The sequence below is a fragment of the Salmo salar genome, chromosome ssa09 (genome assembly GCF_905237065.1).
Source record: "Salmo salar chromosome ssa09, Ssal_v3.1, whole genome shotgun sequence".
Classification (NCBI taxonomy): domain Eukaryota; kingdom Metazoa; phylum Chordata; class Actinopteri; order Salmoniformes; family Salmonidae; genus Salmo; species Salmo salar.
In genome coordinates, this window is record NC_059450.1 from 102,441,554 (window position 1) to 102,459,028 (window position 17,475).

Consider the following 17,475-nt stretch of genomic DNA (forward strand, 5'->3'; position numbering starts at 1 on the left):
TACAATACATGTATTTAATTTATTCAAAACAGAATTACATATTAAAAACTGTACAGAATAGGAAAATTGCATACCAGTATGTTAAAACTAATCTACACAATCTTCACATTAAATCAATGTTTATTTGTCACATGCACAGAGTACAGAAGGTGGAATGGCACAGTGAAATGCTTACTTTCAGCTCTTCCTCAACTGTGCAGAATAAATGTAAAGTAGCAAAACTATCAATATACAAAGTAGATAAAAATAGTAATAACAAAAGCGTAAAAAAAAGACAAGGTAATAAAAAGAACACAGGAATTTACCCTTATATACAAACAATGTGAAACTTCAAATGGATCATGTCTTAAAACCCTATGCACATGTATTTCTTGCCCAGTAAGATATTACACCATTCATCTGAGAGGAACAGATGGCGTCAGAAAGCAGAGAAAGGATGTGGAGGAAGTTCATCAACAGGTGGAAGTACACTTGAACTAGTACTACGCAGCATGGTCACATCCCCACATTCAGACCGCCTTGTTGAAATAATGAAGCATTTGCATCTGTTTCAAATAAGAGAAAGGTGAAATGTAGAGCACTGAATATTACCACTTTTCTGAGAAATGAATATGTTGTAGTAGGTTTCCTTTCATACTTACAGATACCTTCTTTGTTCTGGTTCCATTGGAATCTGTTGAGACAATTTACCCAGTACATTTAGATATGACACTGTATAATGATGTGTATGAAGACAAATATAATGTAATTATAATACAAATAAACCACTCACTTACCTATCGGCAGACCAGTCTTGTTGATCACCTGCAGAAATAAATATGAAATGATAATAGATTAAACCAGCCCCGATTTTACATGTATAATACACAAATAACTCAAAATGGACATTGGAACAAATTAAGCCTTGAAGTATCAGTATTTGAATGCATGTACCTCGCTTGTACCGGAGAAAACACAGGACACATACAACCAGCAGAATAAGGCTAAAGGCCCCAACACTCAGACTGATGTAGAGGGGGAACTCTGAGGAGGACTCTAAAGGGGGAGATGACTTTCAGATCAAGTTGAAATCGTTTGTTGAATTAGATTAAACAGAACAGCAACAGAATCAGTCAATGTTATCTTGAAATGCTCTTAAGTGGGTGGGTCTATCAACAGTAAGTTTAAAAACATTTTAAGGTTACTCACCTTCTTCTTTAGTTACCCTGGTTTTGTTGGTACTGAATGTTGATAAGGAAGTGGTGGGCCCAGGAGAGTCTATAACTGGAGGAAGAATATGACATATGCATCAGTATTGCAATACAGACAGATGATTGTCATGTTAGATTGCACAATAATTTAAATGATGGTCTCACCATCTATGGCAATCTTGAACGGTTCACTATGCTGTGATTTCACAGTATTTTCACCCTCCATTACCAGCTCCACAGCACAGGTGATGAAGAGCTCTCCGGCACTGCTCCTCTTCCTCAGCAGTTCCTTTTCCGCCACTTTCCCCACACAGACATTGTCTTTGTAGGGCTGACTTTTAAAGGGGGAGTCACTGTTGTTCAGGTAATAGTAGCATGAGGTACCAGCATGCTTGGCCTCACATCGAAGACTTAAGTAAGTTCCTGTATTTTCCACAAAAATCCTGGGTATTCCAATGGAATCTGTTTGTAAATTAGAAACAAATTATGTAGTCAATCAAGCAAATGTGATACTGCCTGGTAATAAAATGGTCACTTACCACTTACATGAAGTCTTCGAGCGTCACTAAATTTTGGGATTATTTTTCCTTCTCCCTTCTGTAGAATAGCACAGCTGAGATCTACTTCAGTCTTGTTCCACTTTTTGAACTCATTCCAGAACAATATGAATTGGCAAACACCGGAATTTACTTCTCTTATTGGGTTGGGGTCGTGGTCTTTGTAGAATTGGCACTTTGTGCCTCCTGTTGACTCACAGCGAACTACGACAGGCATAGCTACATTGATGTACCCAGGGTCTAACACAATGGTGGGAGTAGGGACAGAATCTGTTTAGAGTTAAAGAGAGAAACTATGAGAACACACATTTTAATTGTTAGAAATAGAATGATTGAGGAAATATTCTTATGTGGTAATACATTACAGTAATACATTACATACCTGCACAATCTTCTTTAACTGCAACAGCAGCCATACCTTTAAACATGGCAAAACATTAAAAAAAGGCTTTTATGTGAAGTCCTACATATTAAACCTACATCATCTAAATGAATTACTTTGTTACAATTAATTAATATTATTAAAATAATAGATCATTGAATACTCACAAATGAAGAGAAAATAAGATGGAGACATCCTTTCAACTTGTTGATGTTCATGAAGGAGTGAACACACTTAGATAATGAAGTGAAAAAACTGGCAGCCTATGCTTAGGAGGCACAACAACTTAGAGGCGCCGATCATTTACAAACAGGGCTCCCGAGTGACGCAGCGGTCTAAGGCACTGCATCTCAGTGCAAGAGGCATCATTACAGTCCCTGGTTCAAATCCAGGCTGTGTCACATCTGGCCATGATTGGGAGTCCCATAGGGCGGTGTACAATTGGCCCAGCGTTGTCCGGGTTTGGCCAGGGTAGGCCATCATTGTACATAAGAATTTGTTCTTAACTGACTTGCCTAGTTATATAAAGGTACATTTTTTAATTAAATATGGAAACGGGCAGCCTATGTTTAGGAGGCAGAACAACCTAGAGGCAGATATGGAAACTGGCCAGGTTACAAATTACGCTATAGACAATATGAAAAGGCTACTGCACCCTTTCTGTAAATATAGCCAATTATGAGAAACCAGAGAGCTGTTTACAGTTTCTGTGAAGATTCAACAATTTGTCATCGGCTAATATCCCTTAATAACCTCTCTGGGCTAGGCGGGACGAAATCGTCCCAGCTACGCAACAGCCAGTGTAATCCCGCCGGCGCGATTTTCAAATACCTTAGAAATGCTATTACTTCAATTTCTCAAACATATGACTATTTTACACCATTTTAAAGACAAGACTCTCGTTAATCTAACCACACTGTCCGATTTCAAAAAGGCTTTACAACGAAAGCAAAACATTAGATTATGTCAGCAGAGTACCCAGCCAGAAATAATCAGACACCCATTTTTCAAGCTAGCATATAATGTCACAAAAACCCAGAAGACAGCTAAATGCAGCACTAACCTTTGATGATCTTCATCAGATGACACACCTAGGACATTATGTTATACAATACATGCATGTTTTGTTCAATTTCATATTTATTTATTTATTTATTTGGGCTTTATTTATATCAAAAACCAGCTTTTTACATTAGCATGTGACGTTCAGAACTAGCATACCCCCCGCAAACCTCCGGTGAATTTACTAAATTACTCACGATAAACGTTCACAAAAAACATAACAATTATTTTAAGAATTATAGATACAGAACTCCTTTGTGCAATCGAGGTGTCCAATTTTAAAATAGCTTTTCGGTGAAAGCACATTTTGCAATATTCTGAGTACATAGCCCAGCCATCACGGCTAGCTATTTAGACACCCACCAAGTTTAGCCCTGACCAAACTCCGATTTACTATTACAAAAGTTTGATTACCTTTGATGTTCTTCGTCAGAATGCACTCCCAGGACTGCTACTTCAATAACAAATGTTGGTTTGGTCCAAAATAATCCATCGTTATATCCAAATAGCGGCGTTTTGTTCGTGCGTTCAAGACACTATCCGAAGTGTAAATAAGGGTCACGAGCATGGCGCAATTCGTGACAAAAAAATTCTAAATATTCCATTACCGTACTTCGAAGCATGTCAACCGCTGTTTAAAATCCATTTTTATGCCATTTTTCTCGTAAAAAAGCGATAATATTCCGACCGGGAATCTGCGTTTAGGTAAACAGACAAAAGAAAACAAAGCATTCTGTCGACGCGAGCACGCGCCTGAGTCTCACAGTACTGTAACTAGCCACTACCCAAACGCGCACATTTTTTTCAACCAGAGCCTGCAAAGCCACGATTCAGCTTTTTGCCGCCTTCTGAGAGCCCATGGGAGCCGTAGGAAGTGTCACGTAACAGCAGAGATCCTCTGTAATGGATAGAGATAATCAAGAAGGGCAAGAAATTGTCAGACAGGCCACTTCCTGCATGGAATCTTCTCAGGTTTTGGCCTGCCATATGAGTTCTGTTATACTCACAGACACCATTCAAACAGTTTTAGAAACTTTAGGGTGTTTTCTATCCAAAGCCAATAATTATATGCATATTCTAGTTACTGGGCAGGAGTAGTAACCAGATTAAATCGGGTACGTTTTTTATCCAGCCGTGTCAATACTACCCCCTAGCCCTAACAGGTTTTAAACAATGTATTGCCAACTCATTGGACAGTTTAAAGACACCCTCCAGCAATTTTTTAACTGTTCCTGTTGAAAAACAATAGAGGAGCAATAGAGGACAAAAGAGGAAAGGTCCACCCCCCCACATGTGCCATGTCATGTCATACCTGGACCACCTATTGAGATGTGCCTTTTGTGAAGTAAATAAGGTGAAAATGAGACTGGGGCGGGTCTTTAAGGTATACGTTGTTTGGCATGTTTGGCAAACATTTTAAACTACAGGAAAACCTACTGTTTAGGTAATCGTCTGCTTTCAGTCTTACTTTATTGAACAAAGGTAGTAGCACACTTCCATGACCAGAAAATTCACATGTACAGTGCCTTGCAAAAGTATTCACCCCCCTTGGCATTTTTCCTATTTTGTTGCCTTACAACCTGGAATTAAAATAGATTTTTGGGGGGTTTGTATCATTTGATTTACACAACATGCCTAACACTTTGAAGATGCAAAATATGTTTTATTGCGAAACAAACAAGAAATAAGACAACAAAAACTGAACTTGAGCGTGCATAACTATTCACCCCCCCCCCCCCCCCCTCCCCCCCAAAGTCAATACTTTGTAGAGCCACCTTTTGCAGCAACTACAGCTGCAAGTCTCTTGGGATATGTCTCTATAAGCTTGGCACATCCGGCCACTGGGATTTTTGCCTATTTTTCAGGGCAAAACTGCTCCAGCTCCTTCAAGTTGGATGGGTTCCTGCTGGTGTACAGCAATCTTTAAGTCATACCACAGATTCTCAATTGGATTGACGTCTGGGCTTTGACTAGGCCATTCCAAGACTTTTAAATGTTTCCCCTTAAACCACTCGAGTGTTGCTTTAGCAGTATGCTTAGGGTCATTGTCCTGCTGGAAAGTGAACCTCCGACCCACTCTCAAATCTCCTGAAGACAAACAGGTTTCCCTCAAGAATTTCCCTGTATTTAGCGCCATTCATCATTCCTTCAATTCTGACCAGTTTCCCAGTCCCTGCCGATAAAAAACATCCCCACAGCATGGTGGTGGCAGGATGATATTCTCGGGGTGATGAGAGGTGTTGGGTTTGTGCCAGACATGGTGTTTTCCTTGATGGCCAAAAAGCTACATTTTAGTCTCATCTGACCAGAGTACCTTCTTCCATATGTTTGGGGAGTCTCCCACATGCCTTTTGGTGAACACCAAACGTGTTTGCTTATTTTTGTCTTTAAGCAATGGCTTTTTTCTGGCCACTCTTCCGTAAAGCCCAGCTCTGTGGAGTGTACAATAAAGGTGAAAGTAAAAGTACGGCTTAAAGTGGTCCTATGGATAGACACTCCAATCTCCTCTGTGGAGCTTTGCAGCTCCTTCAGGGTTATCTTTGGTCTCTTTGTTGCCTCTCTGATTAATGCCCTCCTTGCCTGGTCCATGAGTTTTGGTGGGCAGCCCTCTCTTGGCAGGTTTCTTGTGGTGCCATATTCTTTCAATTTTTTATAATCGGATTTAATGGATACAGGATCACATTTCATCATGTGATAATTTAGGGGTTTTCCACTTTTTTTTTTAAACACCACTCCTGAATAAGAAACAATGTAATTAACAATTAATTAACAATTTCTTGTGGTGCCATATTCTTTCCATTTTTTCTAATCGGATTTAATGGATACAGGATCACATTTCATCATGTGATAATTTACGGGTTTTCCACTTTTTTTTTTAAACACCACTCCTGAATAAGAAACAATGTAATTAACAATGTTTCGGGATGTTTCGGATATTTTTTTATAACCCAACCATGATCTGTACTTCTCCACAACTTTGTCCCTGACCTGTTCGGCGAGCTCCTTGGTCTTCATGGTGCCGCTTGCTTGGTGGTGCCGCTTGCTTAGTGGTGTTACAGACTCTGGGGCCTTTCAGAACAGGTGTATGTATACTTAGATCATGTGACAGATCATGTGACACTTAGATTGCACACAGGTGGACTTTATGTAATTAATTATGTGACTTCTGAAGGTAAATGGTTGCACCAGATCTTATTTAGGGGCTTCATAGCAAAGGGGGTGAATACATATGCACGCACCATTTTTCCGTTTTTTTATTTCTTAGAATGTTTTTAAATCAAGTAATTTTTTTCATTTCACTTCACCAATTTGGACTATTTTGTGTATGTCCATTACATGAAATCCAAATAAAAATCCATTTAAATTACAAGTTGTAATGCAACAAAATAGGAAAAATGCCAAGGGGGTGAATACTTTTGCAAGGCACTGTATGTTATCATTATCATGTATGGCTCTAATGCAATTATTTTGAGAGACTGATGTGTAAGGTTAATGTGTGGGGGACCCATCAGTCTGCCTTATGACACTTGTGGCTCATCTAGCCCTAGCTTATGACCGCAGTTCCATACTTTAACCTTCCACCTCTATATATATTCAAAGCCCTTCGGTTGTGGTTGGTCTTGACTTGTGTTCTCGTCTCTGGAATTAGGCATGTGTGTGAATGATCAGTAACCCTAGTGTGGTCCCTTATGTGCTGACCTGAATAGCAACAGGAAATACAAGCTGGTTGATGCTCAGCTACAAGTGTCCTGTGTGGCTTAGTTGGTAGAGCATGGCGCTTGCAACACCAGGGGGGAGGATTTGAATTTCCACGGGGACCAGTATGGACAAAGAACATTTGAAAATGTATGCACTCACTACTCTATGCCACTCTGGATAAGTGTCTGCTAAATAATGTTAATGTAGCGCAAACGGAGAACGAAAAGTAATTGCCAACTAAATGGTTACAGAATATCTGATTTACCATCCTCTTGTTTGTCTCTCCAAACCATGTGTTTTGCCCCATCTACCAGGTCCACTGTTAGGCAATGTTCCCTTGAATTTTTTCAGGCACTGAGCACATTTTTGGTTTTGTGAGCGGAAACTTGAACATTGTGAGAATTTTGTGCAACTTCCAGCACGTTTACAGTGAACACTGAGGCTGCACCCTTACAGTTTTAGACAGTAGCCAATAGGCTATTGTGACTATTTGAGCATAATGTAGGCCTACCAACAACACCAAGGGAGCAAATCCCATAACATTTTCACATGGAAATAGCTTGTGATTTCTATGATATAGACTACAGTAGCATATATGCGGTGTTCAATGCAGGCCTACATTGCAAACTAATGGGGAGAACTCAGTGAAGTTCAATCTCTTGCGTCTCTGCGCTGCATGGCATTTCCTCTGCGAGGGAGTCATGGAGGAGGGGCGCAGTTTAGAGGAAACATTACTGGTACAGTAGGACTACCAATCACAGATTCTTGAGATTTACTTTGTTACTCTGCAATACCATGAACCCATGTGTTGTCCCTATTTCTTCATTCATATCTCAATGTCTAGCCAAAGACTAGGGAGCAGAAAGTGCTTTTTGAACCAGGTTATGTGACTTGCCATTGGAAAGCAGATCACAGAACAGAAACACATGGGAGTGCCGGAGTAAATGTTATTTATTTTAGAAGTAAAACCAGAAAATACAGAATAAAAACACGATAACAGTATAACATGACAATTGAAATTGATTGGTAAAACATGTGGCAAAAAATAATCTATACACAGTCTTTCTGCATTCAAGGCTTTTCTGAACCAAATATCCTCTTTCTTTCTCTTTCTGCTCTATGAAATTCCAGTTCTCTCTGTTAGGGAAGACAACTATTGCCGCATTCAGCAGGGCTCAGTGTTCCATGGACATGGTGCTGTTCTGAACGACCAGATGAAGAATGTTGTGATTATGGTGGCCCAGAGGGTGATTGTGTATGGTGTGCTGCACAAGTTTTGAAATTACAAATGGTCATAACCATATTAATCAGGCCACAACCCTCCCACCAAATGGGAGAAAACATACCACAAAGACCGTTGAAGCACTGTGCGCTCCGTTGTGGGTAAACGTGTCGTTCAGTACAAACCGCCACACAACGTAGCAAAACGTTAAATAAACTGAACACACTATGACTCTTCCTGACTGGTTGAAATGTCCATATTTGAAAGGGCTTCATCCAATGGAAGAGAGGGGGAGTCCTCCTTGGCCAATAGGTTGTTCTTGCGTAGTTGACAGGCCTGCTGGTAGGGTGGGCGAATGGGGGGCTGGGTGGGGGTGTGTACTTGTATTCCTTACTGGCATCCAACTATGAAGAAAAATTATATTAAGTTTAATGTGCACAGCACAAAAGTTTAATATGAACTAAGGCTGTCTCTGACAAAAACAAATGTTGGTTGACTGAAAGTCGCCTGTTCTTTCGACCAATCGATTGCTACCCTGTAATAAAATCAACTAGATTCATTGAGCTTGTCTGATGCTTTAAGATTAGTTTGATGCCCCAAGAGGGCGCCAGAGATCTAGATAACCAGAAGACAAAAACCTTAACCTGAACCAACTATTCACCTCCAACTCCTGCTGGCTTTCGAAGATTCTGCTATTACTCTCCTGAAGTTGCCGGTAATAGGCTACACGGGGAGTCTGCAACCTTTCTCATGTGGAATGCTAATTTATCTTACAATTTCTACCGATCTGCGTGCGAGTTATGGTTCATATGCACATTTTCGTGAAATACCCTAAAAAGTTACTTCTATTGCAAACTATCTAAAAATAGCCTAAATAAAGCCAACAAATAAAAACATAGCAGCTAGAAAATATCCAGAAAAAAAAAAAAATCGTATAAATCACATTGGCTACACATGGCCTGTCTGCAACATTGTATCAACTATTAACTTGGGTCCGGCTGAAAATATTCTGGGCTCTCAGTTTCCCGCGTCAGTGAGCTCGGGACTGACACAGCTGTAGGCGATTTGCACAAGGGATAAGAAGCCGTGCTTGACTTGGGCAGGAACTCACCAGAGCTGAGTACAGCACCTCAAATTGTATACTGCTTGAGCTCCTGTTCCTCTTATAGAATATTAGCTCAAAAGTTTTGTGGAGCTCTTGCACCTAAATATAAACTGTACCAGCACCCAAAATGAGTACCGGAACCTATTTCAGTCCAAGTCCAACAATGATAAGAAGCCTATTTTATGACGTTTCCACTGGATCAGAGCATGGCATTTTTCAATTTCACGCTGAGTGGTTATCGAAAGGGAGAGAGCGAGAAAGATTTTTTCAAATACATTGAGGAACTATTGTAATTCTCAATGGATGTAAAAACAGACATTGTTTGCTTGCTGTTTGAGGTGAATAAAACATTACTTTGAGAAGCTCCACAGGTCATTAAGGGTGGTGCAATAAGCAGAAATACTATCAGATCCCCAAATGGACACAGGTAGGCTATAGGCCTACTTCTATGCGTGCTCGTCCTTCATTAAAAGAAATGTACGTAACCAAAGTAACAAACATTGTAGATTAGAAATTATAGGAATTAACAGTAAATGTACTACTGGTGATACAGTGAGGGAAAAAAGTATTTGATCCCCTGCTGATTTTGTACGTTTGCCCACTGACAAAGAAATGATCAGTCTATAATTTTAATGGTAGGTTTATTTGAACAGTGAAAGACAGAATAACAATAAAAAAATCCAGAAAAACACATGTCAAAAATGTTATAAATTGATTTGCATTTTAATGAGGGAAAAAAGTATTTGACACCCTCTCAATCAGAAAGATTTCTGGCTCCCAGGTGTCTTTTATACAGGTAACGAGCTGAGATTAGGAGCACACTCTTAAAGGGAGTGCTCCTAATCTCAGCTTGTTACCTGTATAAAAGACACCTGTCCACAGAAGCAATTAATCAATCAGATTCCAAACTCTCCACCATGGCCAAGACCAAAGAGCTCTCCAAGGATGTCAGGGACAAGAATGTAGACCTACACAAGGCTGGAATGGGCTACAAGACCATCGCCAAGCAGCTTGGTGAGAAGGTGACAACATTTGGTGCAATTATTTGCAAATGGAAGAAACACAAAAGAACTGTCAATCTCCCTCGGCCTGGGGCTCCATGCAAGATCTCACCTCATGGAGTTGTAATGATCATGAGAACGGTGAGGAATCAGCCCAGAACTACACGGGAGGATCTTGTCAATGATCTCAAGGCAGCTGGACCATAGTCACCAAGAAAACAATTGGTAACACACTACACCGTGAAGGACTGAAATCCTGCAGTGCCCGCAAGGTCCCCCTGCTCAAGAAAGCACATATACATGCCCGTCTGAAGTTTGCCAATGAACATCTGAATGATTCAGAGGACAACTGGATGAAAGTGTTGTGGTCAGATGAGACCAAAATGGAGCTCTTTGGCATCAACTCAACTCGCCGTGTTTGGAGGAGGAGGAATGCTGCCTATGACCCCAAGAACACCATCCCCACCATCAAACATGGAGGTGGAAACATTATGCTTTGGGGTGTTTTTCTGCTAAGGGGACAGGACAACTTCACCGCATCAAAGGGACGATGGATGGGGCCATGTACCGTCAAATCTTGGGTGAGAACCTCCTTCCCTCAGCCAGGGCATTGAAAATGGGTCGTGGATGGGTATTCCAGCATGACAATGACCCAAAACACACGGCCAAGGCAACAAAGGAGTGGCTCAAGAAGAAGCACATTAAGGTCCTGGAGTGGCCTAGCTAGTCTCCAGACCTTAATCCCATAGAAAATCTGTGGAGGGAGCTGAAGGTTCGAGTTGCCAAACGTCAGCCTTGAAACCTTAATGACTTGGAGAAGATCTGCAAAGAGGAGTGGGACAAAATCCCTCCTGAGATGTGTGCAAACCTGGTAGCCAACTACAAGAAACATCTGACCTCTGTGATTGGCAACAAGGGTTTTGCCACCAAGTACTAAGTCATGTTTTGCAGAGGGGTCAAATACTTATTTCCCTCATTAAAATGCAAATCAATTTATAACATTTGACATGCATTTTTCTGGATTTTTTTGTTGTTATTCTGTCTCTCACTGTTCAAATAAACCTACCATTAAAATTATAGACTGATCATTTCTTTGTAAGTGGGCAAACGCACAAAATCAGCAGGGGAATCAAATACTTTTTTCCCCCACTGTATGTATGTATGTACACTACCGTTCAAACGTTTGGGGTCACTTAGAAATGTCCTTGTTTTTGTAAGAAAGGCACATTTTCTGTACATTAAAATAGCATCAAATTGATCAGAAATACAGTGTAGACATTGTAGCTGGAAACAGCAGATTTTTAATGCAATATCTACATAGGCGTACAGAGGCTCATTATCAGCAACCATCACTCCTGTGTTCCAATGGCACGTTGTGTTAGCTAATCCAAGTTTATCATTTTAAAAGGCTAATTGACCAATCGAAAACTATTTTGCAATTATGTTAGCACAGCTGAAAACTGTTATGATTAAAGAAGCAATAAAACTGGCCTTCTTTAGACTAGTTGTGTATCTGGAGCATCAGCATTTGTGGGTTCGATTACAGGCTCAAAATGGCCAGAAACAAATCATTTTCTTCTGAAACTCGTCAGTCTATTCTTGTTCTGAGAAATGAAGGCTATTCCATGCAAGAAATTGCCAAGAAACTGCCAAGAAACTGAAGATCTCATACAACGCTGTGTACTACTCCCTTCACAGAACAGAGCAAACTGGCACTAACCAGAATAGAAAGAGGAGTGGGAGGCCCCGGTGCAAAACTGAGCAAGAGGACAAGTACATTAGAGGGAACCGAGAAGAGGCGACTCCGGGATGCTGGCCTTCTAGGCAGAGTTCCTCTGTCCAATGTCTGTGTTCTTTTGCCCATCTTAATCTTTTCTTATTACTTGCCAGTCTGAGATATGGCTTTTTCTTTGCAACTCTGCCTAGAAGGCCAGCATCCCAGAGTTGCCTCTTCACTGTTGACGTTGAGACTGGTGTTTTGCGGGTTAAAATAAAAAATAACATAAATTTGATGTTATTTTAAAGGACCAAATATATATATTATTTAAAAAACAAGGACATTTCTAGGTGACCCCAAACATTTGAAAGGTAGTGTGTGTATGTATATATTTGTTACTGCTCGACTAAAACAATCTCTGTCGACCAACAGCCTAACGACCAAACAATCGACCAGTCGACTAATTGGGATCAGACATAATATGAAGTATCTTATCTATGGAGTAACAGCTTTGAGACTAGTAAAGAAAAACATTGGTCTACAATACATGTATCAGCAGAGACATGTATCTGAATATAAATACCTGGAGAGGGTAGGTCTGGTCCGAGTCAAAGGCACTCAGGTCTCCACAGGCCAAGAAAGGAACTATGATTCTGTTCGGTCCCTCCAGCTGGTTAAAATCTACATCTGAAACAGACAGAAACCAACTTGAGTACCAGTGTATAACATGACAGTATTATATGGAGTTGAAACATGAGGAACATAGAAAGCATTACTGTGTTGTTACCATATGAGTGATCCAGTAGAGGATTGGACATGTTGGGCACATATCCTACTGGAGGAGAGTAATTCTGACACATCACAAATGCCTCTGTAGAAGTGAGAGAAACAAACTAATATTAGTCTCAAGCAGCCCATCGCCTACTTAATCCTTCAACCCTTCTGTCAAAACCAGGCATTTGAATGGAAACCATCTATGATCCGGTGTGTGACCAGTGTCAGCTGTGGTCTCCAGCTCACCTATGCTGGAATTCCTGCTGCTCCGGGGCTTGGCACAGGTCACACTACTGAAGAATATCTTAAGCTGGGAGTACAGGAGGGTCACGTCCTTCCCCCGGAATATCTACACAGTAACCACAGCATAAGATAACTTCCACATGACATAGGCTTCTTAGCTCATTTCCCTCCACAATTTAAAAAAAATAAGTGCAGAACTTGTTACATCAACACACACATACATTGTAATAGTGTTGGTATTATTCATTTTGTATTGTAGATATGTAGTAGAGGTCGACCGATTATGATTATTCAACACCGATACTGATTATTGGATGACCAAAAAAATTCCGATACCGATTAATCGGCCGGTTTGTATATATATTAATATATATTTGTAATAATGACAATTGCAACAATACTGAATGAACACTTATTTTAACTTAATATAAAATATAAATAAAATATATTTAGTCTCAAATAAATAATGAAACATGCTCAATTTGGTTTAAATAATGCAAAAAGAGTGATGGAGAAGAAAGTAAAAGTGCAATATGTGCCACGTTAAAAAGCTAACGTTTAAGTTCCTTGCTCAGAACATATGAAAGCTGGTGGTTCAATATTCCCAGTTCTTCAATATTCCCAGTTAAGAAGTTTTAGGTTGTAGTTCTTATAGGAATTATGACGTGTCGACTATTTCTCTCTATACCATTTGTATTTCATATACCTTTGACTATTGGATGTTCTAATAGGCACTTTAGAATTGCCAGCCTAATCTCAGGAGTTGATAGGCTTGAAGTCATAAACACCGCTGTGATTCAAGCATTGCTAAGAGCTGCTGGCAAATGCAGTAAAGTTTGAATGAATGCTTACGAGCCTGCTGCTGCCTACCACCGCTCAGTCAGACTGCTCTATCAAATATCAAATCAGAGACTTAATTATAATATAACAAACACAGAAATACGAGCCTTTGTTCATTAACATGGTGAAATACAGAAACTATAATTTCGAAAACAAAACGTTTATTCTTTCAGTGAAATACGGAACCGTTCCGTATTTTATCGAACGGGGTGGCAACCCTAAGTCTAAATATTGCTGTTACATTGCACAACCTTCAATGTTATGTCATAATTATGTAAAATTCTGGCAAATTAGTTCGCAACGAGCCAGGTCGGCCCAAACCGTGGCATATACCCTGACTCTGCGTGCAATGAACGCAAGAGAAGTGACACAATTTCCCTAGTTAATATTGCCTGCTAACATGATTTTTTTAAACTAAATATACAGGTTTTAAAAAATATACTTCTGTGTATTGATTTTAAGAAAGGCATTGATGTTTATGGTTAGGTACATTCGTGCAACGAATGTGCTTTTTGCTCGACTGCGCTTTTGTTAAATCATCACCCGTTTGGCGAAGTAGGCTGTGATTCAATGATAAATTAACAGGCACCGCATTGATTATATGCAACGCAGGACGAGCTAGTTAACCTAGTAATATAATCAACCATATGTAGTTAACTAGTGATTATGTGAAGATTGATTGTTTTTTACAAGATAAGTTTAATGCTAGCTAGCACCTTACCGTGGCTCCTTGCTGCACTCGTGTAACAGGTGGTCAGCCTGCCACGCAGTCTCCTCGTGGAGCGCAAGTAATCGGCATCCAAAAATGTCGATTGCCGATTGTTATGAAAACTTGAAATCGGCCCTAATTAATCAATCATGGCGATTAATCGGTCGACCTCTAATATGTAGTGGTGTAATAATGTTATATGATGTACTGTTTTATCTTTTGTTTTATGTCTGATGTAAGTGCCTTAATGTGTTTGGACCCCAGGAAGAGAAACTGCTGCCTTGGCAGTAATTAATGGGGATCCCTAATAAATACAAACAAGTCCTCATCCAACATACAACCTACCTTTGCAACAAATGTTCCTCCAGGTTTCAGGACGTGTGTTGTAATGTTTAGGGCCTGAGACGGGATATTTAGAAATTGATTATAAAGGATAAACAAAGATAACTGATCAGCCATTTGGGATTCAACTCAATATTACAGTGTTGCAGTGTGATACTCACAGCCAATAGGAGCTGAGCTTGGATGTACTCATCCACATCATGGAGTCCTGTCACTATGTAGACAAGCCAGAAAATGACCAATAAGGAAGAGCCATACGCATATAGTGCAATGAAGAAAAGACAACAAACCCCACAGTGGCAACTAAGAGAAGAGTATGGAACTAAATGCAAGAGGACACAAACAAAACTGAAACCAGAGGGAAGAGAACACTCTCACACTCACCGTCTGGGGCTCCATCACACACTACCAGGTCTGCAGGCTGTCCTTCAAAATGCCTGATTATCTCCAGGGCAGTGGAGATCTAAAAGCAATAGATATATTTGACCCGCCAGCATTGTTGAAATACAGTTTGAGAACCTGATCCATACAATGTCTACATTCCAAACCAAACACTTACTATCCAACTCAATCATCAAGTTTGCAGACGACACTACAGTGGTAGGCTTGATTACCAACAACGACGAGACGGCCTACAGGGAGGTGAGGGCCCTCGGAGTGTTGTGTCAGGAAAATAACCTCGCACTCAATGTCAACAAAACAAAAGAGATGATCGTGGACTTCAGGAAACAGCAGAGAGAGCAGCCCCCTATCTACATTGACGGGACAGTAGTGGAGAGGGTGGAGAGTTTTAAGTTCCTCGGCGTACACATCACGGACAAACTGAAATGGTCCACCTACACAGACAGCGTGGTGAAGAAGATGCAGCAGCGCCTCTTCAACCTCAGGAGGCTGAAGAAATTCGGCTTGTCACCAAAAACACACAAACTTTTAGATGCACAATCGAGAGCATCCTGTCGGGCTGTATCACCGCCTGGTACGGCAGCTGCTCCGCCCATAACCGGAAGGCTCTCCAGAGGGTAGTGAGGTCTGCACAACGCATCACCGGGTGCAAACTACCTGCCCTCCAGGACACCTACACCACCCGATGTCACTGTACTCTATACCATCTACTGCATCTTGCCATCCTGATGTAATGTATCACTAGCCACCTTTAACAATGCTGCTTTATATGTTTTCATACCCTACAATACTCATCTCATATGTATATACTGTACTCCATACCATCTATTAAATCTTGCCTATGCCGTTCAGCCATCACTCATTTATATATTTTTATGTACATATTCGTATTCATTCCTTTACACTTGTGTGTACAAGGTAGTTGTTGTGGAATTGGTAGATTACTTGTTAGATATTACTGCATGGTCGGAACTAGAAGCACAAGCATTTCGCTACACTTGCTTTAACACCTGCTAACCATGTGTATGTGACAAATACATTTGATTTGATTTGATCCCCTTTCCTCTGCCCTTGATGACTTGCACTTCCTTCTCTGAAAGAAATCAGGCCAATACTGCAACGAATTCAGTGTTCCAGAATAGTGTTGGTATAATAGTTTCTCTATTAGTCCATGTGGGACAGGACAGACATGTCCCAGTTACCTTGGTGATGTCCCCCTGGATCTGTGTCACCCCAGGGAGAGGAGCCATGGCCTGCAGGTCCACTGCCACTATCTTTACCTCTTCACTCTTCTCCTCCTTTCCTCTGTCAAACCGTCAGATAAATTTACAAGATTAGTGTTATGCACACTATATTAGTGTTATGCACACTATTCCAACTATGCTTCGAGTAGAATTTATTTAACTAGGCAAGTCAGTTAAGAACAAGTTCTTATTTACAATGACGGCCTACCCCGGACGACACTGGGCCAATTGTGCGCCGCTCTATGCGACTCCCAATCATGGACAGATGTGATACAGCCCGGATTCGAACCAGGGACTGAGATGCAGTGCCTTAGACCACTGCGCCACTAGGGAGCCAAAGAAAGGAAAGAGATTGAAACCAACCTGAGTTTACGGCTCAGGACCTGGCTCCAGCTGCCTGGGGCAGCACAGAGGTCGACTGCCCTTTTACACCTGGGAGGGGAGAAATGGATGTCAATGTCATAGACAAGTAACATCAGAAATGGATGATCAAACTCATCTCCCTTTTTCCTTTCCTTTGACATAATGTTATATTTTACAACGGCCATACTGAATAACATAAGCCATTGATGTCTGATGTTGACCTAGGGTAAAACAACCATGGCCAGAAAAATTAACCCAGGGGGCCTTCTTGCCTTTGAACAGGCCAAACTCCTCATCCAGCTGCAGTAGTTTGAAGGCGCTCCTGGCCCTCCAGCCCTCCTCCTTGGCAAGACGGTAGTAGATATCCCGTTTGTCTTTGGAGGAGCGGCCCATCTTCACCTGCACAACAAAACAGATTTCAGTCACATTAGGTTAGTTAGGCCAGAGCAGTTTAGATGTCAGTAACATATGACTAGGCCAGAGCCCTTTATTGCAACATGATAAGTCCTATTCCTTTCAGGTAAAGTTGACTTAGCTAAGTTAGCCGTTAGCTAAAAGTCTAGCAATCCCAAGCTAAAAGTATATTTATGGAACCGTTTGCTTAGCTTCCTGACAAGCTAGCA

General features: G+C 40.8%; 2 protein-coding genes across 2 annotated transcripts; both read right to left on the bottom strand.

Annotated features, from left to right (window-relative positions):
- Window positions 1-2,382, bottom strand: LOC123724136 (uncharacterized). The gene is made up of 9 exons (XM_045687082.1): window positions 2,297-2,382; window positions 2,130-2,165; window positions 1,730-2,017; window positions 1,356-1,652; window positions 1,189-1,263; window positions 934-1,035; window positions 777-804; window positions 642-673; window positions 1-545 (listed from the first exon to the last, which is right to left on the bottom strand). The coding sequence occupies exons 1-9, from the start codon at window positions 2,322-2,324 to the stop codon at window positions 496-498; spliced, it is 936 nt and encodes a 311-aa protein (XP_045543038.1). The 5' UTR covers window positions 2,325-2,382; the 3' UTR covers window positions 1-495.
- Window positions 2,383-8,044: 5,662 nt separating this feature from the next.
- Window positions 8,045-17,251, bottom strand: LOC123744687 (putative tRNA (cytidine(32)/guanosine(34)-2'-O)-methyltransferase). Its single transcript, XM_045724273.1, is given in 11 exon segments — window positions 8,045-8,480; window positions 8,483-8,516; window positions 12,519-12,622; window positions 12,723-12,806; window positions 12,956-13,058; window positions 14,847-14,900; window positions 15,005-15,057; window positions 15,228-15,306; window positions 16,448-16,550; window positions 16,853-16,922; window positions 17,125-17,251. Coding segments are annotated over 11 exon segments (948 nt in total). The 5' UTR covers window positions 17,246-17,251; the 3' UTR covers window positions 8,045-8,337.
- Between the last annotated feature and the right edge of the window lie 224 nt (window positions 17,252-17,475).

What these genes read in the sequence shown, in the direction of transcription:
- LOC123724136 (XM_045687082.1), bottom strand. Translation starts at nt 2,324, where the DNA reads ATGTCTCCATCTTATTTTCTCTTCATTT. An exon ending in CAGGGTAACTAAAGAAGAAG is followed by an intron (nt 1,036 to 1,188) that starts GTGAGTAACCTT and finishes CTCCCCCTTTAG; the next exon opens with AGTCCTCCTCAGAGTTCCCC. An exon ending in TTTTCTCCGGTACAAGCGAG is followed by an intron (nt 805 to 933) that starts GTACATGCATTC and finishes TTATTTCTGCAG; the next exon opens with GTGATCAACAAGACTGGTCT.